Source organism: Amphibalanus amphitrite, unplaced genomic scaffold (assembly GCF_019059575.1).
Source record: "Amphibalanus amphitrite isolate SeventyFive unplaced genomic scaffold, NRLGWU_Aamphi_draft 001075F_arrow, whole genome shotgun sequence".
In the NCBI taxonomy this organism is placed as follows: Eukaryota; Metazoa; Arthropoda; class Thecostraca; order Balanomorpha; family Balanidae; genus Amphibalanus; species Amphibalanus amphitrite.
In genome coordinates, this window is record NW_024882569.1 from 202,073 (window position 1) to 223,073 (window position 21,001).

At 59.0% G+C, this 21,001-nt stretch overlaps 1 protein-coding gene across 3 annotated transcripts; it reads right to left on the reverse strand.

Annotated features, from left to right (window-relative positions):
- Positions 1 to 101: 101 nt before the first annotated feature.
- Positions 102 to 20,633, reverse strand: LOC122369816 (max dimerization protein 1-like). 3 transcript variants are annotated; one of them, XM_043344855.1, is made up of 8 exons: positions 20,575 to 20,633; positions 20,053 to 20,288; positions 19,616 to 19,727; positions 19,283 to 19,312; positions 7,958 to 8,072; positions 5,177 to 5,387; positions 2,518 to 2,646; positions 102 to 1,343 (listed from the first exon to the last, which is right to left on the reverse strand). In XM_043344855.1, the coding sequence occupies exons 2-7, from the start codon at positions 20,105 to 20,107 to the stop codon at positions 2,519 to 2,521; spliced, it is 651 nt and encodes a 216-aa protein (XP_043200790.1). In that variant the 5' UTR covers positions 20,108 to 20,288; positions 20,575 to 20,633; the 3' UTR covers positions 102 to 1,343; position 2,518. The 3 variants fall into 3 exon arrangements, with proteins under 3 accessions (XP_043200790.1, XP_043200788.1, XP_043200789.1); XM_043344853.1 differs by lacking the exon at positions 20,575 to 20,633 and adding an exon at positions 20,518 to 20,571; XM_043344854.1 differs by having other exon boundaries at positions 20,053 to 20,609.
- Positions 20,634 to 21,001: the final 368 nt, after the last annotated feature.

A 21,001-nucleotide genomic window follows, 5' to 3' on the forward strand; every position in this document is an offset into this window, starting at 1 on the left:
AAGTAAATGGAACATGTTTATAAGTACCTTTACCGTTACATCCGTCATAACACCACGCAGCAAGCACAACCAGCCTCCAAGAGGACCAAAAACACTGCTGACACATTTCCACATTGTATTGAGGAGAGAACGAGAGTTGAATTGCAGTTCCTACCTACCTACCTAGCACCTAGTCAGCTACGAACGACTGAGGTTACATGCACGGTCTCGGACGGCGGAAATTTGCTGCGGCGCCGCCCGCTGCGTAACAGACGGTCCCAATCACGGGTATCACTGGTCATTGAGGCGATTGGACAGCCGCACTACAGAACTAATAAATAAAGCTTGACATATTCAGCGCACAGCCTGCAGCGCTGCGTGCCGCCGACTGACGGAGCCATTACGGCGCCAGGTGGCCTGTCACGGGTTACCTGACACAGGTGACCAGTGACAGGTAACCGGTGACAGCCAGCAGGTGACCGGTGACCCGTCACAGGTGACCCATGACCTGTGACAGGTCACCGGTGATCTGTGGAAGGTGACCTGTCACCGGTCACGGCCCAGTCGTAATGTCGGCAGGCCCCAGCGCCGAACAGCAAGCGTTTTGTACCTTTAAAAGCCGCACATACCGTTTTGCACGCACACCGAGAACCAAATCAGACGCCGCTGACAGCGGGCGGGGGCGGTGGCGGCCGGCGCCGCCGTCCCCACCCGCACGTGACGTCACCAGGCAGCCTCCGCCACGAGGCAGCCCCAATACAGGCGAGCCCGTACCTGACATACCGAGCACCCGCGCAGCCAACAGGCTTCCTCCCCTCTCACGAGACGCGCCTCGACCTTGGGTCCAACCGAGTTAAATAAAACTCTGACTCGCTCATTTTGATAGCATGAATTTACATGTTGCTAACATTGTCCGGCAGGCGGCACCTGCCGATAACCGGCTGCCCCTGCGCCGCTTACACGCTAAAGCTTCCAGCTCCGAGCCGTCCGTCATGCTCTCTCTCTCCCTCTGCCTCTCCCGAAATATCACCACAATGACAGACACGCACACGCCAGTAAAGCTCCGTTGTCCAATTCATTCATAGGTCGGCACTAGCCTGGAGATTATTGGTCAATCAAAAATCATCATAGGCCTAATTTGCTCATTTAGCTTCGAGATCGTGCGTCCAATAACAGCACGGGTGTACGTGACCCGTGTACACTGCGGAAAATGGTTAGCTCCGGCCGGCGGTGGGCGATGGGTGCGCCGCGCGGTGGGTGGCTCGGAGCGGCAGAGCGTCAGAGTCGACCGGAGGCCGGCCGCTCCCCGAGGTAGAGTACCAGGTACTTTCCAGTGGGGTTCGCCACACCCGACCAGTGACGGCCTGGAACACAGAAAGGCACCGTTCAGAAACACGATGGTAATTAAGTGTCAAGTGCCGGTCAGAGCAATCAACAGGGAGTCACCACAACAATCACAGCAGGCCTAGAAATAGGTGCGGCGCGGAGTCATCGCACCCTCGGAGTTCTCCTAACCCACACCCCACGCCCGCTCAGCTAGCACTCCCCGGCGCGTGCTACCATCCGCACCACCTCCGAAGGACGGTCGACGCTCGGAGCCCGATCAATTTACCCGGAGAGACGTCGGCCGAGAACCGCGTCAATTGCGCAACTGCGGCTGTGTTGCAACGGCCGATGGTGCGGCGCCCTCGGCCGGGCGCAGAGACCCGCTCGTGACAGTGAGCCGCGCGGTACCAGCCCGGCCTGTCCGAGCCACGCCGAACCGTGCTGCATGGAGCGCGATCAAAGCGGTGCCTATTAGCGACTGGGGCCCGCGCCACGGCCGCTGTTAATGAAATGTGGAAACTGCATGCATGACCGATGACGAGTGTTCTGGCGGTCGGTGCGCCCGAGCGGCCGTTGGTGCCCAGGCGGATTGGTGCGCCCGTGTGGTTGTTGGGTCGGTGCCCCAGGCTTAAGAACAGATCCGACTGCAAATATGGTGGCATCGTGACATTCAAGGGCACTATTCCTAAAAAGGCAGTGTAAATGTCACATCAACAAAACAAAAGCGCCCCATTTAAATTGCAGGTTTAATTAGATCGCAGTGAATGCGACATTGAGGCCCCGTGCATCGGCGTCGGATACAATACGCATGATGTTTGCATAGGTGTGTCAATGCATGAAATGAGAATAGCTCGGTGATAAGTGCTATTTAGTCACAAAAAGCAACATCTGCGGGAAACATTGTATAAAGCGACCTCTAGTTGCCCTTGTGTACCTGAACGGAGCTGAATTCATACACAATCAAAACAAAGGAAGTTCGTTTCGTTGCCAGGCGTCCCAACTGTCACCGACGGACGGGGTACTTCAGATAAACACCGCCGTGGTTTAGAGTCCCTGGGCGGCGCGGGTACGGCGCGGGCGGGTCGCCCGGCTCGGCGGGACGCGATATTAATCCACCCACTGATGACACCTAATGACACGGTTGGCTCGGTGAGCGCACGGCACCTCCCTGCCCGGCCGTGACCCGCCGCCGGTGAGCGTTCCTCAACTCACCTCAGGCCAGCAGGGCGCGGCGGCCGGTGGTCACCGCCAGTGAGGCGAGTCCCAGCGCGGCGCCGTCAGCCTCCTCCTGACTGCCGTCCGAGCCGGGACTCAGGCTGCCGCCGCCGCTCTCCACGTCATCTGAGCGAAGGGGAGCGAGGGTCAGACGGTGCGGCCATGGCGGCCCAGGGTTAGCGGCACGTAAACACGCAACAGACATCTGAGAGGCAGGCGCTGCACGGTCAGTCTCCGGCATATTGAGCGCAGCAGACATATGAGTGGAGAGGGGTGATCTCATTAGCGAAAGGCACTTCATCTCACGACGGAGAACGGGGTCGGGGCCGATGGGTCGGGGTCGGGTCGGGTCGGGTCGAGGGCGATCGGGTCTGGGTCGGGATCGGAGAGTGGCAGCCATGTTTGTCCGCGGTAGAGAGCGTCCGTGGTGCAATACACACAAGGGTCGATGGAACCGCCGCGGCGGAAACATCTCATTACTGAGTGGTATCCGAGCCGCTCGGCATACAATGACCGACGCAAACGGCAGCGGTCGGAGCCGGATCGAACCAGTGATGCCCTGCCTTTTCTTCTCTCACTATCGAGGTAGGGACCAGCCACACGGCATCATGGCGACAGCCGAGTCCGCCGGGCGCGCCGGCGGCGGTCCGTCCGCTGCGATGGCCCCAGAGCGGGCAGTTTGCGGCGGCGCGCCGTGCGCCCTCGGCGCCCGCCGTGTCGCCGCCAACGGACCAATTAGCGGCCGGTAAAAAGTGCGCGCGCCGCGGAGACGTGGCCCGCGGCCGGGCCAATCGGCTTTGTTCCGCCGCCGGCCGCGGCCAGGGTCGGCGCCGTGCGTGATCGGAGCCCGCGCGCGGCGCTCCGCCGGCGCCGTCCCCAGGCTCCGGCGGAGCTTTTTGTTTCGCTGCGATGAAGTGGCGGTGGTTAGATGCGGGCCCGCCGGTATTCGGCCGGCGCAGTGCGGGTTCATTGTGAAAACGGCTGTAGTAATGTCGGTGAAACACGCCGTCCTGGCCTCCCTGGCCTAACGCCGCCGCAGTGATGCTCCCTGCTGTATACAGATCAGCGAGCGCCGCCCTCGGCCGCCGCGGGCTGAGAGGGGTCACCGGCCGGCCGTCGCCGCCGCGCAGTCAGCTGAGCGGTCCGTCAGCTGACGGCGCGGCCGGGCCGACCGGTCCGGCCGGCCGCCGACCAGCTGGGCCGCCCCGGTACAGGTGCGCCCTGCACTGCAGCCCTGCAGCCGCGCTCAAGGTCCCCGACACCCAGCGGGCGGCCGGCCGGCCCAAACCGCCGCAATGACACGCTCCGTGGTTGGACGGGCGCGACGGACCCGCCGCCCGAAGGTCGCGCTCTCCCCAGGACAACTGCTGCCTCAGTGCGTGACTGAACAGACGAATCATGGGTAACAGACTTTTTGGTGGACAATGCACCTGATGACAGCTCGTCAATATTATCTCTCACTGTTGGGGGAGCCAGTGAGATTGGCAGCCATCGTGAGCAGAAAACGGAGTTGGGCGGGGTGTTGAGGACCTGTCCGATAAATTTAACCACCATCGTTTGTGTGGTGAGGGAAACACGCAAACATTGAGGGCGCAGATGTGTTGCACGAGACCTCGTCCACTGCAGGCCGGCTTCGGCCCACAAATGGCCCTGAGTCAGTCGACAGAAGTCTCCTACAGCACTGTAACCAAACACAGCCCTCCCCGTACCGCCCGGTTCCGTGGAAGGCGTAGAGGCCGGCAGCGGCACCATACACCAACCCTCGGCACTCCGAGAAGCGTCGATCCTTATCACCTCTACCCGCGGACGTTCACAGTACCCGAGCCTGGGTCCGGGGGCACCGCCCGCATCCATTGGCCCTCCTCGGGACGGCTAGAGGTCAGCTCCGGGCCGGGTCCTGCACGCTGGCACGAACCGCAGAGCGCAGGCGGCCGCTCCCTGCCAAGGTCGACTCGTTCGGCCAGCCACGCCCACCGAGTGCGCCACGCACGGCCGGCGGACGCCCGGCAGAGCTGCGCCCCAGAGTTGAGCGGTGTAGCGCAGTGGCACCGGTGGAGTCGCCTTCCGCCGAGTCACTGTCGGCCGCTAACTCAGCCGTAATCACCCCGCCAACACCGCGCTGCTCGCGTGCAGCGTGTGGCGTGACGGCGCGCTCCTCCGAGAGGCCGGGGCAGGGATAGTGGGGGCAGACTATGTACGTACTCGTAAGGATCGCTCGCTGCTGCACAGGCTGGCATTGGCAGCGACGGTGGAAAGATACAGATTACAGGCCCTACTGTCGGCACATAGGAAAGGTCAGGAACCGCCGCGTCTGGAATCAGGGGAGAGGTTCAACCAAAGACAGAACGGTTGCCAATCACGACACATGTAACTAGTATGTACATCTGGACGGACGGCAGGCGGTGTGATAGACACAGCACCCTGATCCATGCACTCCACTGCTCCCCATAACTCCCAACCTACCCCGCTGCTCAACCCAGGCCTAAGCTCCGGTTATCCTTGCTCGCTGGTATTCGGAAAAGTCGACACAGCGACCTAACTCGTCCTCCTGCTCACCCACCTCCTTGCCTAGCTTCAAGCACATTGCCTCCCTGACGGCACTCACTTTTCAGATAATAAGTGACCTGACCACCCCTCTCCTTCTCCCGACACTTACCCGAGTCGGCCCACTCGAAGTTGGAGCCGGCAGACGACAGTGAGGACACGGAGGACCAGTCGGAGCCACTGCTGTAGCTGTCCGAGGCCCGCGCCTTGGCCGGCGTCCGCCAGCGGGGGGTCAGTGCCGCCAGACGCTCGGCCAGCAGCCGCTGCTCGCGCGCCAGCTGCGTCTTGTACCGGAAGTTCATCCGGTCCTTCTCCTCCAGGTGCTGAAATGGGACAGATAAGAAATCAGATGTTGTGTCTGAGGTTAAAGCCCGCTTAAGAGTCATTAGACCGACGGTGTAAAATGTGCAAGTACAAGAGTCACGGAGAGACAGGCATGAGACAGATATCAAGATAAAAATATCGATGAGTTTATTTGCTGACAGCAAACAATGGCTAAGCACGAGACTTAAAACCCCGTCCGGTGAACCATGACGGGACCAGACGGACTTCAGAGATTCCAGGGCGGGCCAAAAACCAAAGATCGCGTCAGGTGATTGCGATAACGTCGTGAATACAGTCTTTGTATGAACGTTATCCTCAGGCCCGCACACTGTCCCGATTGACGGGAAGGAGACACACGGCGACGGGTGGTAGAGAGCGGGTCCAGCGCCGAGGAACAGGGTCGCTGACCTGCCCCCGAGCCTCAGTGCATCAGTAAAACACACTGTAACACATCAGTAAAACACACTGTATCAACAGTGTAACGACACGCAGTCGAGCATACAGATGAGTTCGGCCAACCGGGTTTGGGGTCAGCCAATGAAAATTGGTCAGATCCGAGCTCTATGCGCATATCAGATAATGTGTCAAGCCACAAAAGGACGCGAGGTGGAACTCTTTCTGAATCTGATGGTAGGATTACGGCCAATCCTAACAAGGGCAGAGAGATAGCGCTGCTTGCCTCTTATGGCCGCATAATTTGAAGCCTTCTCCGTCTTTGTAAGCCTTCGCCGATCCCGTCAGCTGGCCTGCTGACCTCCCTGAACCAGGAGCGGTCTAGGATATCAGCTGATTTCCCGGACGTTGCGCAAGTCTGTGGGTCCCAGCTGATCCCCAGAGGTGGTGAGGGTCTCTCGTCACGACCGGCCAATCCTCTCAGGGTCACATTCCCGCTCTGTCGCCCTCCAATCCCCTCACCGTGCGGCCTCCCGGGTCGGCACGCACCTCCGCCGTCTCCCGCTGTCCAGAGCCGTACGGCTGCGCCGTCCGCCGTCAGATCGCCGACTGGGCAGTGTCCATCACTCGGCCCACACAATACAACACCCGCCGGCGTCTCACGCCGCAAAACAACACACACCGTCCCCCGGACTGGTGTTATGGTTCCACAGCGGTCAAATCTGGCAGCCGGTGGCTCCGCGGCGCCGGACGACTGCGGCGATCAGGTGATCCCACGATCTGGGACCGTAGGTAGGGACAGGGCCGTCCAGTGACTCAGGGTACCCAGCTGGTGAGGTGGGCCCGGCCGGCGGCGGTGCCCAGTTTTCCTGGTGACGGGCGGCCGTGACAGGACGGCCACGTCACCGTCACGAGGCCCGCACTCCGGCGCCGACTAACGGACTGGGTTAGGCCGATCAGCTGAGCGGCGGCAGCGGCGGCGGCTGATGGCATACAACACAGAGCGGGCTAAGCATCGTCGGATCACCGTCTGCTCAGTCTAGGCAAGTATGCTCCCCGCGATAGGCAGCATGAACCACACGATTGGCCAAAACAGTTCAGGAAAACCAGCCCACAGCACATGACTGACACTCGGTGTGTATTGCCAGAAAGCCAATCATAAGACATGCACCCAGTATCGGTCGGACCAATGCCGTGCCAATCTCGCCGGTATGTGTCACCGTCTAGGGAGCCGCCCGCTCGGGCAGAGTCCCAGCTCCGGGGTCGGTCAGTCACCGGCGGCTGTCGCCAGGGCGGCCGCGGCCATCTCAGCCAACCAATCTCTGGAGGGGGCGGGCCGCGCCCCGGCCACACCGCACAAAAACCCGGCGGCCGGTCGCCGAGTCGCATTACAGGCCGGCGCCGACCGACGGAGTAATCACGTTATCGGTGGATTTACACGGCCCGGGTCCGACCGAGATCGGCGCCGGGCGAAAGGAGCCACACCGATCCCTCTCACCGCCCCGCCCAGACACAAGGGGGTGGTAAAACAAAGCTGCACAGAGCTTCGAATAGGTGGTCCCCGACAGCGTCATGTGCGTGCAGCACAAGAATCAAGCTGACTAACCAACGAATCAACGACCTGCGCCATGCCGGCGAGATAGGACGTTCGTGCGGCCGCAGAGTCCCCTGCCGGCGTCCCGGTGGCTCGGCGGGTTTGTTTTCATTGCCGCTTCGTGCCGTGGCCGCGAGCGGAGCCCCGCGTGGCGCGCGTCCAGTCGGCATTGATCGCTGGCTGCGAGCCAGCCCGGCCCGGCCTGCCACAAGACCGTGCGCAGAGGGACACGGCCACGGACTGACACGTTGTGAGACGGCCAGTCAAACATGTCAGCCCCGATTTCACCGCGCCGTACGCTCCAGCGCAGCCGAGCGTCAGGAACATTTATCGCGTACTTCTCGCGGTATCGATGCGAGGCTTATATTGGATAGCCTTGCTGAAATTCAGTGACCTATTTAAAATGTATCAAAGTGGGCAATGGCTCGAGCTAACTGGATTTTTCCCCGATAAGTGCGACGGATAGCAAAGGTAGCAAAGGTAACTGCGCGATTAGTAACCACAGGAAGCAGACGTGGTGTTGGTTGAGTAAGGTTGAGGTTACGGGTGGGAGTGGAGCTGGGTGGAAGTCGGCGGTCGTACCCTGATAAAGTCCCTGGCCCTGGTGAGCAGGCCGAGCGTGGTGGATCGATTCGAGTCCGGGCACGGTGGCACCTCCTCTCGTAGCCGCTCCAGGCACTCCCGCAGGTGCGCGCGCCTGTCAGCACACACAGACACACAAACATCAGCATCTCAGTCACACCACACAGGCGTGCCCGCCTCACAACGTACGACACATATACCAATGCCGGCAGTTTTACAGTCTCAGGTGCGCACAAACATCCGTGTTGCGGCGGCCGGCCGGCCCGGCGGGGGTCGGCACACAGCCAGCGCCGTGTGCGGGCCGGGCGCCGCCGCGCGAGGTCACACACACATGAGGTGGGTGGGCGGCGCCGCGCGGCCGGCTACGGGCAGACCGCGGCGGCTGGGTGCGCAACAACCGACGCTGTTTGGTGTCGGTTTCTTTGTCAACATGCTGCCGGTTTTCCCATATATGGAAGCTACTTGCTGGCGTTTATCGGTCTCTCATTGGTCAACCATACACACTACGTGAATTTCACCCGAGGACGAGAAATACCAGCAAGCTGGCAGCAGGGTGATAACAAACGGCAACCAAACAGCGCCCAGGATAACCCGGGAGCGGCTGAAGCAGGTTTGGCTGAGTGGCGCAGTGGAGCCACCGGTTTGTGCCATGAATCAGTTTCGTTTTCACAGATATCTAGGCTTAGGTCCGTGGGTAGGGAGGGCGAAAAGGGATGTGGTTAGAACTTAAATCAAGGTGGTGTGGCAGTATCAGTGGGTGATGACGCCATTGTGGGTGGTGGTCAAAACCACGGCGACTATAAATAGTCAAAACCAGCCCAGATCACCAAACAGGAAAAGCATAGAACGTTGATATAGGGAACAACCCTCAGGGCGCATGGGCAATGAGAGTCGAGTCGTTCCCAGGCAGCCATTGGAGGGGGAGGGGGGGGGGGGGGTGGCGCCAACGGGCCGTAGGCCGTCGGAGGGGAGGGGCGGGGAGCCAGCGTACACAATCTCTCGGTCGGGAGCGAGTAACAGAGTGCCCCCGCCCGCAGCCCCGATACGGGCAGTCACATGCAGCCCCGGACGGCAGTCCCCCGTGCGATAAGCGGCGGATTCAGCCGGTACGGTGGCCGATACTGCTATCCGAGTGAGCCATGCCTCGGTGACACCCCATGAACGATAGGCGGCGGCACGGCAGGGGGACAGAATCAGCTGATCCCCTGAGCGGTGGGCGGCTGTGGAGTGGGCTGGCCAGCGCACACAGCGTCACTTTCACCAACGGCGCTGCCCGGAGCGGAAGGTACGGCCGGCGGCCCGACCGACGGCAACCCGAGACGGCCGCCCGCGGCCCGCCCGGCGGCGCCACGGCCGTCAGCGCAATCAGGTCAATGGGCGCCGCGCGCTGACGGCGACCCGACCCCCTCCGCCCGCGCTGCTCCGAGCGGCGCGGCTCTCTCTCCCCTGCCCAGCGGCCCGACCTCGGCACCGGTCACGGCGAGCCCGCCGCTCTGCTCTCCTGACCTCACCCCCGAACGAGTCACAGTCGCTCTGCATGGTACGGGGTTATAAATCGGAGATAAATGGGGAGCCGCTCACGCGCTCAACATGGATAGAGCCGGATCGGCAGCAGCCGACCTCGGACGGGCTGCCCACATTGTCCGCTGTATATTCTGTATCGCCACCGAGCGCCGGCTGAGGCGGCACCAAATCCCGGTAACACCGCGCTATTCATCAGCTGGGGCCACAGCTGGCCCGTGTTGACATCGGAGGCAGTCACGTGATCGTACGATGCCCGCGCGCGCCATCAGTAGCGCCTGTCACGTGACAAACCGGTCCGAGCGGCCGGGCGCACGTGACCGGCCGGGCACGGGCCACGTCCCGCGCGTGACGTCAGCTCCGCGACCCAAACAGACGCCAGCCGGCCGGCCCCGCCCCGCGGCGGTGGGCGGGCCCCTCCTGCGCCGGCCTCTCGCGGGGCGTCGACAGCCTCGGCCCAGCTGCGACCAACTCGGCTGCAGCGGCACAGCACGACCGTGCAACTCACTACGATCAGCGAGGCGGGCCGACAGCCCCCGCTCGGCCAGGATTGGGTCAAGGAGGGAGTGTCGTGTCCAAATGGCCCGTGCTATGGCCGTACCAGGCGCTCGCTGTCTGCCCAAACCGGCCGAGTCGTCCCGGAACGTGCCTGTCTCACGGATTAGCGACGACCGGCGGGTTCAGGCCGCGGACGGCGACAAGGTTGAACCACGACCGACCTGTGCCGTGTCCGCGACTCGGGACGGGCGACAGGCACGGAACGACACGGGCCGGCACGGGACACGAGCCAGTAGATGGCACGAAAAACTGGAGGCCAGTCGGAGCGTGCTATGGAAGATCGGGCTCAGGTGAAGCATGGGACAGGACCGTGCTCGTTAAAGCGCCAGTTTACACTTTACAGTAAACTGCCAAGTGCTCATTCGGATTTATGGGGCCATACCGCGCCATCAACTCAACCCCGGATTAGAGTTTTTAGCCTGAGACCGAACCCCGGGCGGCACAGGTTTCCCTGTGTCGCTAAGGGCGGCAGTGCTCTAGAATCGAAGCGAAGCGGAACGGAACGGGCTGGTTGCGTCACCATTGACCGGTTGGACACCGAGTCTCGGTTTATCGACGTCAGACGACACGGCAGGCGGATCTGGCACACTCCCCAGGTGGGCGCTTTTTCGGGGACTGTCTGCCCCTGGCCAGCGACGCAGACAGGTTTTTTGTCCATGACCTCGACGAAAAACGTGAGATGGCGGCAGCAGACACGGCACAAAAAAGCTGCAAAAAAGATTAAATGCCCGACGACGGTGTTGGTGCGAATAGTTATCGATGTGGCTGTTGGCCCCGCCGTCCGAAGGTCGCCTATCGAGACGTGAAGGTCAGACAGTCGCGGCCAGGTTCTTTAGCCCTTCCCACTGCCGTCGGCGGTCACCTGAGGTAGCTGCCCTTCTCCAGAGCCCACTCTGGTGGCGATCAGATGAGGACATAGCATTCCGCCGGTCCTGGCGGTAGACCGCCCAATCAACTCCATGGCCGGGAAGGTCCGTTTCAGCCCAACGACATTCCAAGAGTTTCAGGCACCACCAAGGGGGCCCTGCGGACCGGCCTCGCCCCCGTCTGTCCGGCTCAGCCTGCCACACGCACACATACATCAGTGTCGCTCGACGGCCGACCCGTCACGTCCGACGCACGTCGGCCGTCAGTCGACGAACGGCCGACGTCGGTCGACGGCACTGCACGTGTCACCGCTGCTACCATCAGTTGGGGTCGGGGGCGGCGGCCGGCCGGTCAGCCGGCGGTGGTTGACCAGCACACACGTGCCGTCCGAACCAGTCCTCCCTCCCCTCCTCCCCTCCCCCCACCCGCAGGAATCAGCCGAGTTCGACCGACGACCGAGCCGCTTCCGTTCGGCGGCCAACGACGCGGACAGGGCGAGTAATTAAAACAGCGCGTCCGGTCGACATTCCGGTCCCCGAGGGGACTGTCCGAGGGACACGCACCGGGGACCTCCCACATCCGTACCTTTTCCAAATGAGCAGCGACCCCTGCCTTCCCCTCCCCCTGTGGTGATGGACCGAGGGGGTTCAGTGATGCCGGTCAGCATCTAAAACCACCAGCATGACCTACGGCAATGCATCGAGATCAGCCCAGACATCCCCACTGGCCGCGCTGCACTCAAATAGCCATCTGCTGACCGCAACAGGAGCTGCATGAATGGGCATTATAGGTTCAGCGCGGAAATGGAGACGTTTTATGGACCCAGATCTGAAAATAGCCGACTACGACGGCTCATAAATCGTTGTTAACTTCAACAGGTGACGATCGACTGGCAGCCGGTGCCATTTCCTGAAACCGCCGCCAACCGGCCGGCCGTCGCAGTGGCGTACCGAGCGACCCCCGCAGACCCTCACAGGCAGACCGCGGGCTACCATTTCCGAGTTCCGTGTGCAGCATGTCGGCGAGATCGATCGGTGCTCTCTTTACGGCTGCCTTCGATCGAGCCGGCCGCCCCTGCCGCCGCCCCGCCGCGCCGATGGGACGGCATTCCCCGGTGCCAAGTGGCCGGCTATTACGGCCGCCCACCCTGCCCTGCACGGCGCGGCCGGGGCGGAGCGGGGCACGGCAGGGTCGGCGCCTCACCAGCGCGGCGGAGCGTCGGCCGCACCAACCTTTGTCTCTAGCACCACAATAGGATAATGGAGTCGGATTAGAGACGCGGCGGCTGTGTCAGCGGGCGGCTGAGCCCACGGCCACCTGGCCGTGTTGAGACAACAGAGCGCCGCCGGCACCGTCCCCCGGCGCCGTCCCCCGGGGTCCAGCGAGCGGCCGCTGACGAGTGGCGCGATCCTGGATCGATCCACCCTGACCCACTTGCCGAGGGGAGGCCACCCTCCCTGCGGAAGGCGCCGCCGCCGCCGGCGATCGCTCCGCACAGCGCGAGTGACGAGTTCATCACAGGCTGTCGGCGCATGGAGCGCGCGCCGCGGCCGGCCGGGTAGTCATCTGACAGCGGCAGCGCCGGCCGCCACTCGCAGCTGGCCAATCAGCGAGACTAAACGCCGGCCTGCGCCAATAATTTGACAGACGCACGCGCAGCCCACATGAGGCAGAATTAGCCGCTATTTGTTTGTCGATGGGGAGAGCGGTGATCCGTTTCGGTGTAATCAGGCGGCGACTGGTGGTCGACAGACGCCGTGCGCGTGTGCGCGTCGCTGGGGAAGGGCCGGTGGCGCGTGGCAGCTGCGGCCGCTGCCGCTATCCGCACCGCGGCCTTATCACAGCGCCACACCCGGCCAATTAGTGTGCCGGGGAGCACCGGGGGCCGGTCCGACCGGTCGGCGACCGGCCGCGCTGCGTCACCGGGCCGGCGAACCCAACACGCACGTGCGTCACTCGCCGATCAGCCGACGGTGGTGCGCGGAACACACACGTGAGCGGACATCGACCGGCGGCTGGGCGCAGGAGCCGCTAGGGAGAACTCGCCTTCGCCGGACCGGTCTCGTCGCTCGCGGACCGTCCGGTCGATGGTGACTAGCCGGACCGTCCGGAAAGTGCGACTACAGTCCGGACAGTCCGGGAGGAAGGGAGGGAGGACGGTGGGTGGCGGACCCCCGTCCGCCGGCCGTCCATTAGGCCCGCACCGGACGTAGTTGGCATTGACTGCGATGCCGCCCAGAGTCCATTTCTCTCGCGAAACTGCTGCTTCAGCGGGGCGGCGGCGCCGCTGCCGGAAAGGGCGCCAGGTAATGGCGCGCCCGGACAGGAAGTGCGCGCCGGCCGGCCGGCGGCAGTCAGCTGTCCACCTGCCGACCGGCACGGCGGCCGCCGGCTCCGGTGACGCCGGCATCTGGGTCGGACCGACTCGCGTTTCGCAGTGGTCGGAGTCGGGCCGGAATACGACGGCCACAATTAGCCCGGCCGGCTCATTACGATCCTACAGAGTCCAGCGGGCACCCTGCGGCAGGCGCGCCGCACGCGCCCTGTTTGCAGGGAAAACACCGGTCCCGGCCGGCCCTTGCCAAGGGGAAGTGGAAAAACGGCGCCGGCCGCGACATAAACAGGCGGCCCATAGAGACGCCACACCGAAATAGAGCGCTGCCGCCGGCGACGGCCGCCAGTGGCGCGGCCGTCCCACCGGCCGGGGCGGGCGCACCGTCCCACCTCAGAGCCAGGGAGCGCCGAGCACCGTCCCACCACTGAGCCGGGGAGCGCCAGGTATCGTCCCACCACTCTGCCGGGGAGCGCCAGGTATCGTCCCACCACTCAGCCGGGCCGGTTACCGTCCCACCGCTCTCCGCCAGTTACCGAGCCTGCCGGGTAGGTACGGCCATCAGTCCGCAGTGCCAAAGGTGGCTGCCGGCGCCGTACACCACTTTCTAATCCTGGGACGTGCTCCTATGGCGACGTGTGAATTTCGACAATAGCGATCGGACGACTACAGCTACGGCTGGGATTTCGCCAGACCATAAAGCGTAACGAGTGCAACGCAATATCTCAGGACGCTGAACAGTGAACGCTCTGCTCGGCTTTCTCAGAGAAAATCAGCAGGCGCCAGGCGAGAACTACGGAACTCTTGTATATCAATTGCTAGCATACGAACATGCGCTGTTTGCATCTTTGCCGTCACCAACGAGCTAGACTTCGGTGACGGAAAACTAGGAACTCAGCTCATCAGCTGTGCCTGTTATGTTCGGGTATAGTGGCCGAGTGCTGCCTAGATCCCTTTCTGCCCTGGGAAAGGGGAGGAAGACGCAATACCGAGGCACATCGCCAACGAATCGCACCCATACCTAAATATGCGAAACATCATGGATCATCTCTGAATGAAGCGAATCCATTATAAGACCGGCGAATGGTGATATTTATGGTCGTGCCCCACGCCTGAGATGAATAAGCCAGGTGTCCACTGGCGGATCCAGGGGGGGGGGGCCACGGGGGCCATGGCCCCCCCCCCCCAAAGGCCTAAAGTGGCCTGTTTGGCCCCCCCAAAACGCCAGAAAAATTGCTAAGAAAATATACCTTGATGGAGGTTTTTAGCCACTTAGTGAAGTAAAGCTTTCCACAGCATAATATGGAAGCAATATAGTAGCAGTGAGGGTCAGTCAAAAGTTGCGCAAGCGGAGTCGACCTTAAAAAAAAGACTGTTGTTGGCACGTGTTTATGGCGCGGCAGCTGGTAGTTGGCGGTGTTTCGCGTGGTGTGGCATCACTGGCGGATCTGGGGGGGGGGGAGGGGGGGCACGGGAGCCTGAGGTGCCCCTGACAGGCCCGTGGTGCCCTTGCTAGGCCTGTGGTGCCCCTGGACCCTGGCAGGCCTGTGGTACAGTCCACAGCAGAAGTAATGTGGGGTTTCAGTCATGGGTATGTTCTGCTTCTGAAGCTTAGGAACGATTAGCCAGACTACAATGAAACTTTGAATGTAGCTTATATGTATCGTCACCCTTGCAGCTGCAACTTTAGCTATTGACATCTTCTTTTCAATCACTTCGCATTAAACAATCGCCAGTCAAAGCCAACCGTTGAGTTTGGTAAAACCCTACATTACTTTAGCGGTGGGCAGTACCTCTGGCGGGCCTAGGGTGCCCCTGCTAGGCTGCTGATGCCCCTGGGACCTGACAGGACTGTGGTGCCCCTGACAAGCCTAAAGTGCCCCCAACAGGCCCGTGATGCCCCCGACAGGCCCAAGGTGCCCCTGCGTGATGCCGTGATGCCTGCGAGGCCGGTGGGGCCCCTGACAGGCCCATGGTGCCCCTGCTAGACCGGTGGTGCCCCTGGCAGGCCTGTGGTGCCCCTGCTAGGCCGCTGGTGCCCCTGGGCCCTGACAGGACTGTGGTGCCCCTGACAGGCCCAAGGTGCCCCTGCAAGGCCCAAGGTGCCCCTGTAAGGCCTGTGGTACCCCTGCTAGGCCTCTGGTGTCCCTGACAGGCCCATGGTGTCCCTGCGAGGCCGGCGGCGCCCCTGGCAGGTCTCTGGTGTCCCTGACAGACCTGGGGTGCCCCTGACAAGCCTGTGGGGCCCCTCACAGGCCCGTGGTGCCCTTGCTAGGCCTGTGGTGCCCCTGGCGGGCTGGTGGTGCCCCTACTAGGCCGGTGGTGCCCCTGACAGGCCTGTGGTGCCCCCGGGCACCAAGGGGGTCATGACCCATGTGGCCCCCTTGGATCTGCCACTGATGCATAATATATTGATTTGTAAAGGCGTTATGGCTTATGCAATATGCAATTGCAGGCACTTGGTATCCCTCACTTATCCCTCATTGGGGCTCTGGCGGGCTCCTGAGGGCCCACGTCTATCTCCGGGAGCCCATATAGACAGGCTCCTTTGGGTCCTTTCAGTACACTATAGCATAAGAGGTCTCCATGCGAGTCCTATACATACATCTGAGGGCGTACCCTGATGTCTGAGGTACCCAACTGCAGCTCCAATGGTCTCTTCTTGCACTGGCGGATCCAGGGAGGGGGCATTTAGGGCCATGCCCCCTTCCCAGAGGCCTAAAGTGGCCCGTTTTCCCCCTCCCCCAAACGATAATGAAACATAGTTCAATCAGGGCGTGGACCAGGAGCCGAGTTAGACAGGGCTGTTTTACCACCTCCCGGCCCGCAAAGGGACCCAAGCACTGACTCGAAGCGGGTTAAAGAGACCCTCCCACCTTTAAAAAAGTTAATGAATTGGCATGAAAGTGATGTCGCTAGGTTCAGAAAGGGCGAAAACGAATATCTACCAAATTTTATCGAAACATATTCACCGGTTTTCAAGAGATTAGACTTTTATTTTTGTTTACTTTTTGGGATATCCGCTGCTGTTCCTAGCGACTTTATTTGAAAGTGCGGCATTTGTTGCGCGCAAAGCAGCCTATACCACCGCATGCTACCAAACGTTTTAGTAAAATATTAAAAAATCATTAGATCTCCGCTGACGTCACACATTCAGAGGGGTATCCAAAAGCATTAGCCCCTCTGAATCAAAATGCTGCAATTTTGAAATTCAATATTTCCGATTTAAGGCATTTCTCGATGTTGTGAGTGCGTGCCGAAACCGGTAATTGTGAGCCAGGGACCCCATTTTGGCTATCTCAGCTCAAATCTAATGTTAAGGTGGGAGGGTCCCTTTAACTGGTCGATAAAAACAATGGTAAGTGTTTACAAAGTAATATAAAGGCATGGGTCGGGTGGGCTACCATTTATATATTTTTCTTTTTAGTTAAAAAAAAAATCATAGTGTCAGGGCTGTGACGAAAAATAAGTGGCCTAAATCCGATGAGAAAACAGGATTTGGGGGTACCCTAGGTTTGGCTCCTGCATGAGTTGGCCCCCCCCCCCCCCCAAAACGCAAGCCTGGATCCGCCAGTGCAGGTGTCAAACACCCTATGCGAGTTGGGAGCCGGAGTAATTAACCGCCTAAGTCGCTGACAAACGATAAACGAAAACATCACAGCCAGGAGCACACAAAGAACCCTGTGCATACCATGAAAGCATCAGCCATTTCAGCTCTCGGTCAGAAACTAAGTACCCCCTGTCATCTGTTATGCATATTCGCGGTTGAAAGGCCCGTTGGAAACGATCGATAAAAAGCGTCACTGCTGACTGAATACGGCTTTCCCAGCAGCTGGCAGAGGAGCCGTCACCGCGACAAAAACTGGCGCAGTACACCGCCAACCGCGTCCGAAACGGCGGCGATAGTGGCGCGGCCGTCCGTGGGCACGCGCGCGGCGGCCGACCGGCCTCACTGTGCTCGGACGGTGCACAGACGGTGGGCCGGCCGCCGCACCTGACGGCCACAGCATGCAGCCCGCCGTCCGAGCATACCAGCAGCATGGCGTCGGCCATGCCACGAGCAGCGAGAGAGCATCCCAACGTACCGAGCCACTACCGCAGCCATATCGGCCGGGCACCACCACAGCCATCATCAATCGGCTTCAGTGAAAAAAATGCGGACTTAAACATCCTCGGAAGTCTGTAGACTTTGCCGATCTCTCCACTGTACCGTGTGCTTGCAGATGTGGCTCTGATATGGAGCAAGTGCCATTGCAGTCGCCCAGCCCGTCCGTCGGCCCCACATCCTCGTCTGCCGACCCGTCGTCGGCCGGAGGGGGTGTAAGACGGACGGCCTTTCAGCGTGGGCAGCGGGCTGGCACAGTGGGGCGCGCTGTCGGTACGACCGAGCCGGCCGGCCGCTCGGACACGCTCGGCCGGCGGCATACACAGAGCGGCGGCGGGCGCGGCGCCGGCACCGCCCCCCCGGCAGTCGCCAGCGGCCCGCCCAGGCCAGCCGAGCTCCGGACGACACAGCCGTGCAGCGGGCAACGGGAGAAGCTGGCCAACATAATACGGCAGTGTAGCAGCGCACTACGAGAAGACAAGCATGATCATTCCCCTACATATGACCTGCTACAACACTCATCCAGCATGAAAGACCTGATAGCCTGCTGGTTTCCCTGGCCATACTTGTTTCCGGCTTGTAATGAATTCGAAGTGTTGGCATCATTAGCCTTGGTCCGCCTCAAAGACACAAATAACAAAACTCAAATACTGAGGGCATCCAACACAAAGGTTCACTTCGATTAGACGTAGACAATGAACGTTGAAACGATGGCGCCGAGTATGAAAGAACAATGGCGACAGCACATCCATCTTGTGGCCACTTCCCATGAGGAGCAATTACGCCGTTAGGATCCGGGGCGCACGTAGCCTCACCCGCCGGCCGAGAGAGGTTATCAGCTTCATTTGTCAAATGCGCTGCGGCGGCCACCTGCTGATTTCCATTGAATTCGGGGGAGGCTCGGGCTGTCGCGGCCGCGACGCTGGCCGGCGGGTCGTCGATGGCCGTCGCGGTCGGGAGTCGTCCGTCGACCGGTCGGGACCGACTCAGCAGGCACCGCCAGTGACCGGCCCACACCGAGCTCCGCATACAATTAGGCCGTCGCTGCTCCGGCACGCACCTCCCCGCGTCATTTTTCCAGACCACGTTCATGGTCATGGCGCGCCCCCGGCGCCCCTAATGGTGCCGTTGAACCGGCCCGCGGCCTGCGCGCCAAGTTTGCAAGCATCCAAACAGAGAGGCGGCAGCGGCACCAGCGGACAAAGCGCGCGAGCGGGCGGCGGGCGCGCGGCGTCAGCTGAGCGCGCGCTGCGGCGCGCCACGTGATCAATAGGAGTAGTCGGCGGCGCGGCGGCCGACAAAGGAGCGCGCCGCGCCGGCCCGACACGCACATGGCGCAGAGCGCGCGCCTCCACGTGGCAGTGCCGTGGGAGGGGCGTCCAGCGGCCGGCCGCCGATAGCGCCAGCTCAACGATCGCGCCAGTTACTAACGAAGGTTTGGCGCGGTGGGAGCACGAGAGAAAGGTTTTGATAAAAATGAATATGGAGATATTAGTGTATGGATATAAGGAAAACCATCATTTTGAGACACCCTCAAGCTGCCGTGTCACATACAGTTGACAGAACAAGGAAATACTGAGCAGGTGGATTCTTTCCTTGTGTTGGTGCAGGCAGGAAATGACATTAATTTGATGGGGTTTAGGAAATTTCTAGTATTTCCCAGTTCATCGGGAAAACCATTGATATGCAAAGGGATAGAGCACTGGTTATAAGCAGCTAGTTGGCAATAAAAATTAAAAACTCAAGCCAGCAGTGGCTTAGCTGCCCAGTAAGGATTTGATCATGAAACATCACACATTGACAAGTCTAAAAAAAAGCACTAACAATGTTCTGAAAGAGAGTACATAAGGATGACAGCAAATAAGGCAAAGGTACTGATAATATTGGTTATTTGGTACTAAAACATGAATTCAAACTTAAATCAGATATTAGTTTCACTTACCTATTTTTCTCCAGTTCATTGTGGGTGGACCTGGGAACAGAGAAAATAAAGAGTGCATGATAAAAACAGTAGAAACCCTAGTGATCACTGATTATAGTATCAAATAGGAAAGGGATTAGACAATGGAGAGTACTTAATTGATGAATACTTGAATAATACATAGGACAACAGAATGGTACATGAAACATTCTAAACACAAGTGACACAATAAAAAATTATAACCATTGCACTAAAGAATTTGAAAATTGTAGCAATTTTAATTTAATGAAACCCAATAAATATCAAGGTACTGATGACACAGTAGATCCCTATTTGAAAAAAAAAAATCCTTACCTGTGGCTGAAGCTCCTCTTTGACCTAGGATGTTTGACAGCCTTCAGTTTTGAATCCACCTTACGAGATGGCAGAGGAACAACTGACACAATGGCATATCCATGTTCAGCCTCTGAAACACAAAATATAAACATAGCGTCAATTGATAGCACTTCATATTTCAAAGAAAATCACCCAGCATTTCCAAAATGCATGAAAACATGTGCTCTGCTGATCGCTGTCTGAATGTAAAGGTGCTTTGAGTGGGGTTCGGTGCTTACAAATTGTAAAGTGTAGGACATTGAGCAAGTGGAACAATTCATATTAGGTATTAAGAACTATTGAAAAGTTCAATACAAAGGTATTATCACAGAAAAACATGAACTTGCACAAGCAGCAATAGTTATCAGGAGTTTTCATTTTTTTCTTCGCAAAATATGAGCTTAAAAGATACTTACCTCTCTCCCTCCTTTCCAAGAAGTCAGCAGCCTCAAGCAGAGCAGCGATGGACATTTTTATGATAATATAATAGGCAGGCAAAACAGATGAGCAGTCAAAATGCCCTATTCAAGGCTTAGCAACTGGAATTTAGCCTGAGCCCAAGCGGTGCACCAGCAGCCTTTATTTTCTTCAATGCCTTAAAACACAGAGTCCTTGTGTTTTGATTCTTAAAGATTGTGGTGTTAAATTGAAGCTGAAAGACGGGTTTAAACAAATTTCACAAAGCAGCCGCGGCCCCCGCGCGTTGCAGTCCAACCTCTCAGAGCGGCGGTCGCTTTCGGACTGAACGCAATGAACGGGGCTGAACGGAAAGAACGTAGCAGAAGGCTATTAGGGTCTGACGTCATTACTTTTTAGAAGTGAGTTTTGACATATTTGTATATGTCTTAGTAGGAGAAAAACATTTTGTTGCGCATAGTCACAAAGTCACGCCGCTATCCTAGCACACTGCATCAATAAATTGAAATTCAGATAAAAACAATGGACTGGTGGTAGCATTTCGATAAACAAAGAGGGCGATCAGCTGATCGCCACGGACAGATATGCTTTTCACTTTTTCACGAATCCAGTCAAAGATAAAAAACTTTGTCGGTTAGACAAACTATCGATGACAACCTTAATAATTGTTGCACAATTATTGCAATTTTAACTGCCTATGATCATTACAGGATGATTACAGGAGACAGGAATAGCGAGTATTTCACTCAACTTTCAGCAATTTAGATTTAGTGGTCGAATATTTCATTTTGATCTCATCACGTCTCTTATTGGCAACAATACTTCATTTATTTTTTTCTTGAATTTTAATATTTAACAGAAATTAACCCCAATGCTTAATTATTAATGCACAAAAAGAAGCAGTTTCGGAAACAATTCACCCAACTTTAATGTTTGATTTTGAAGCGT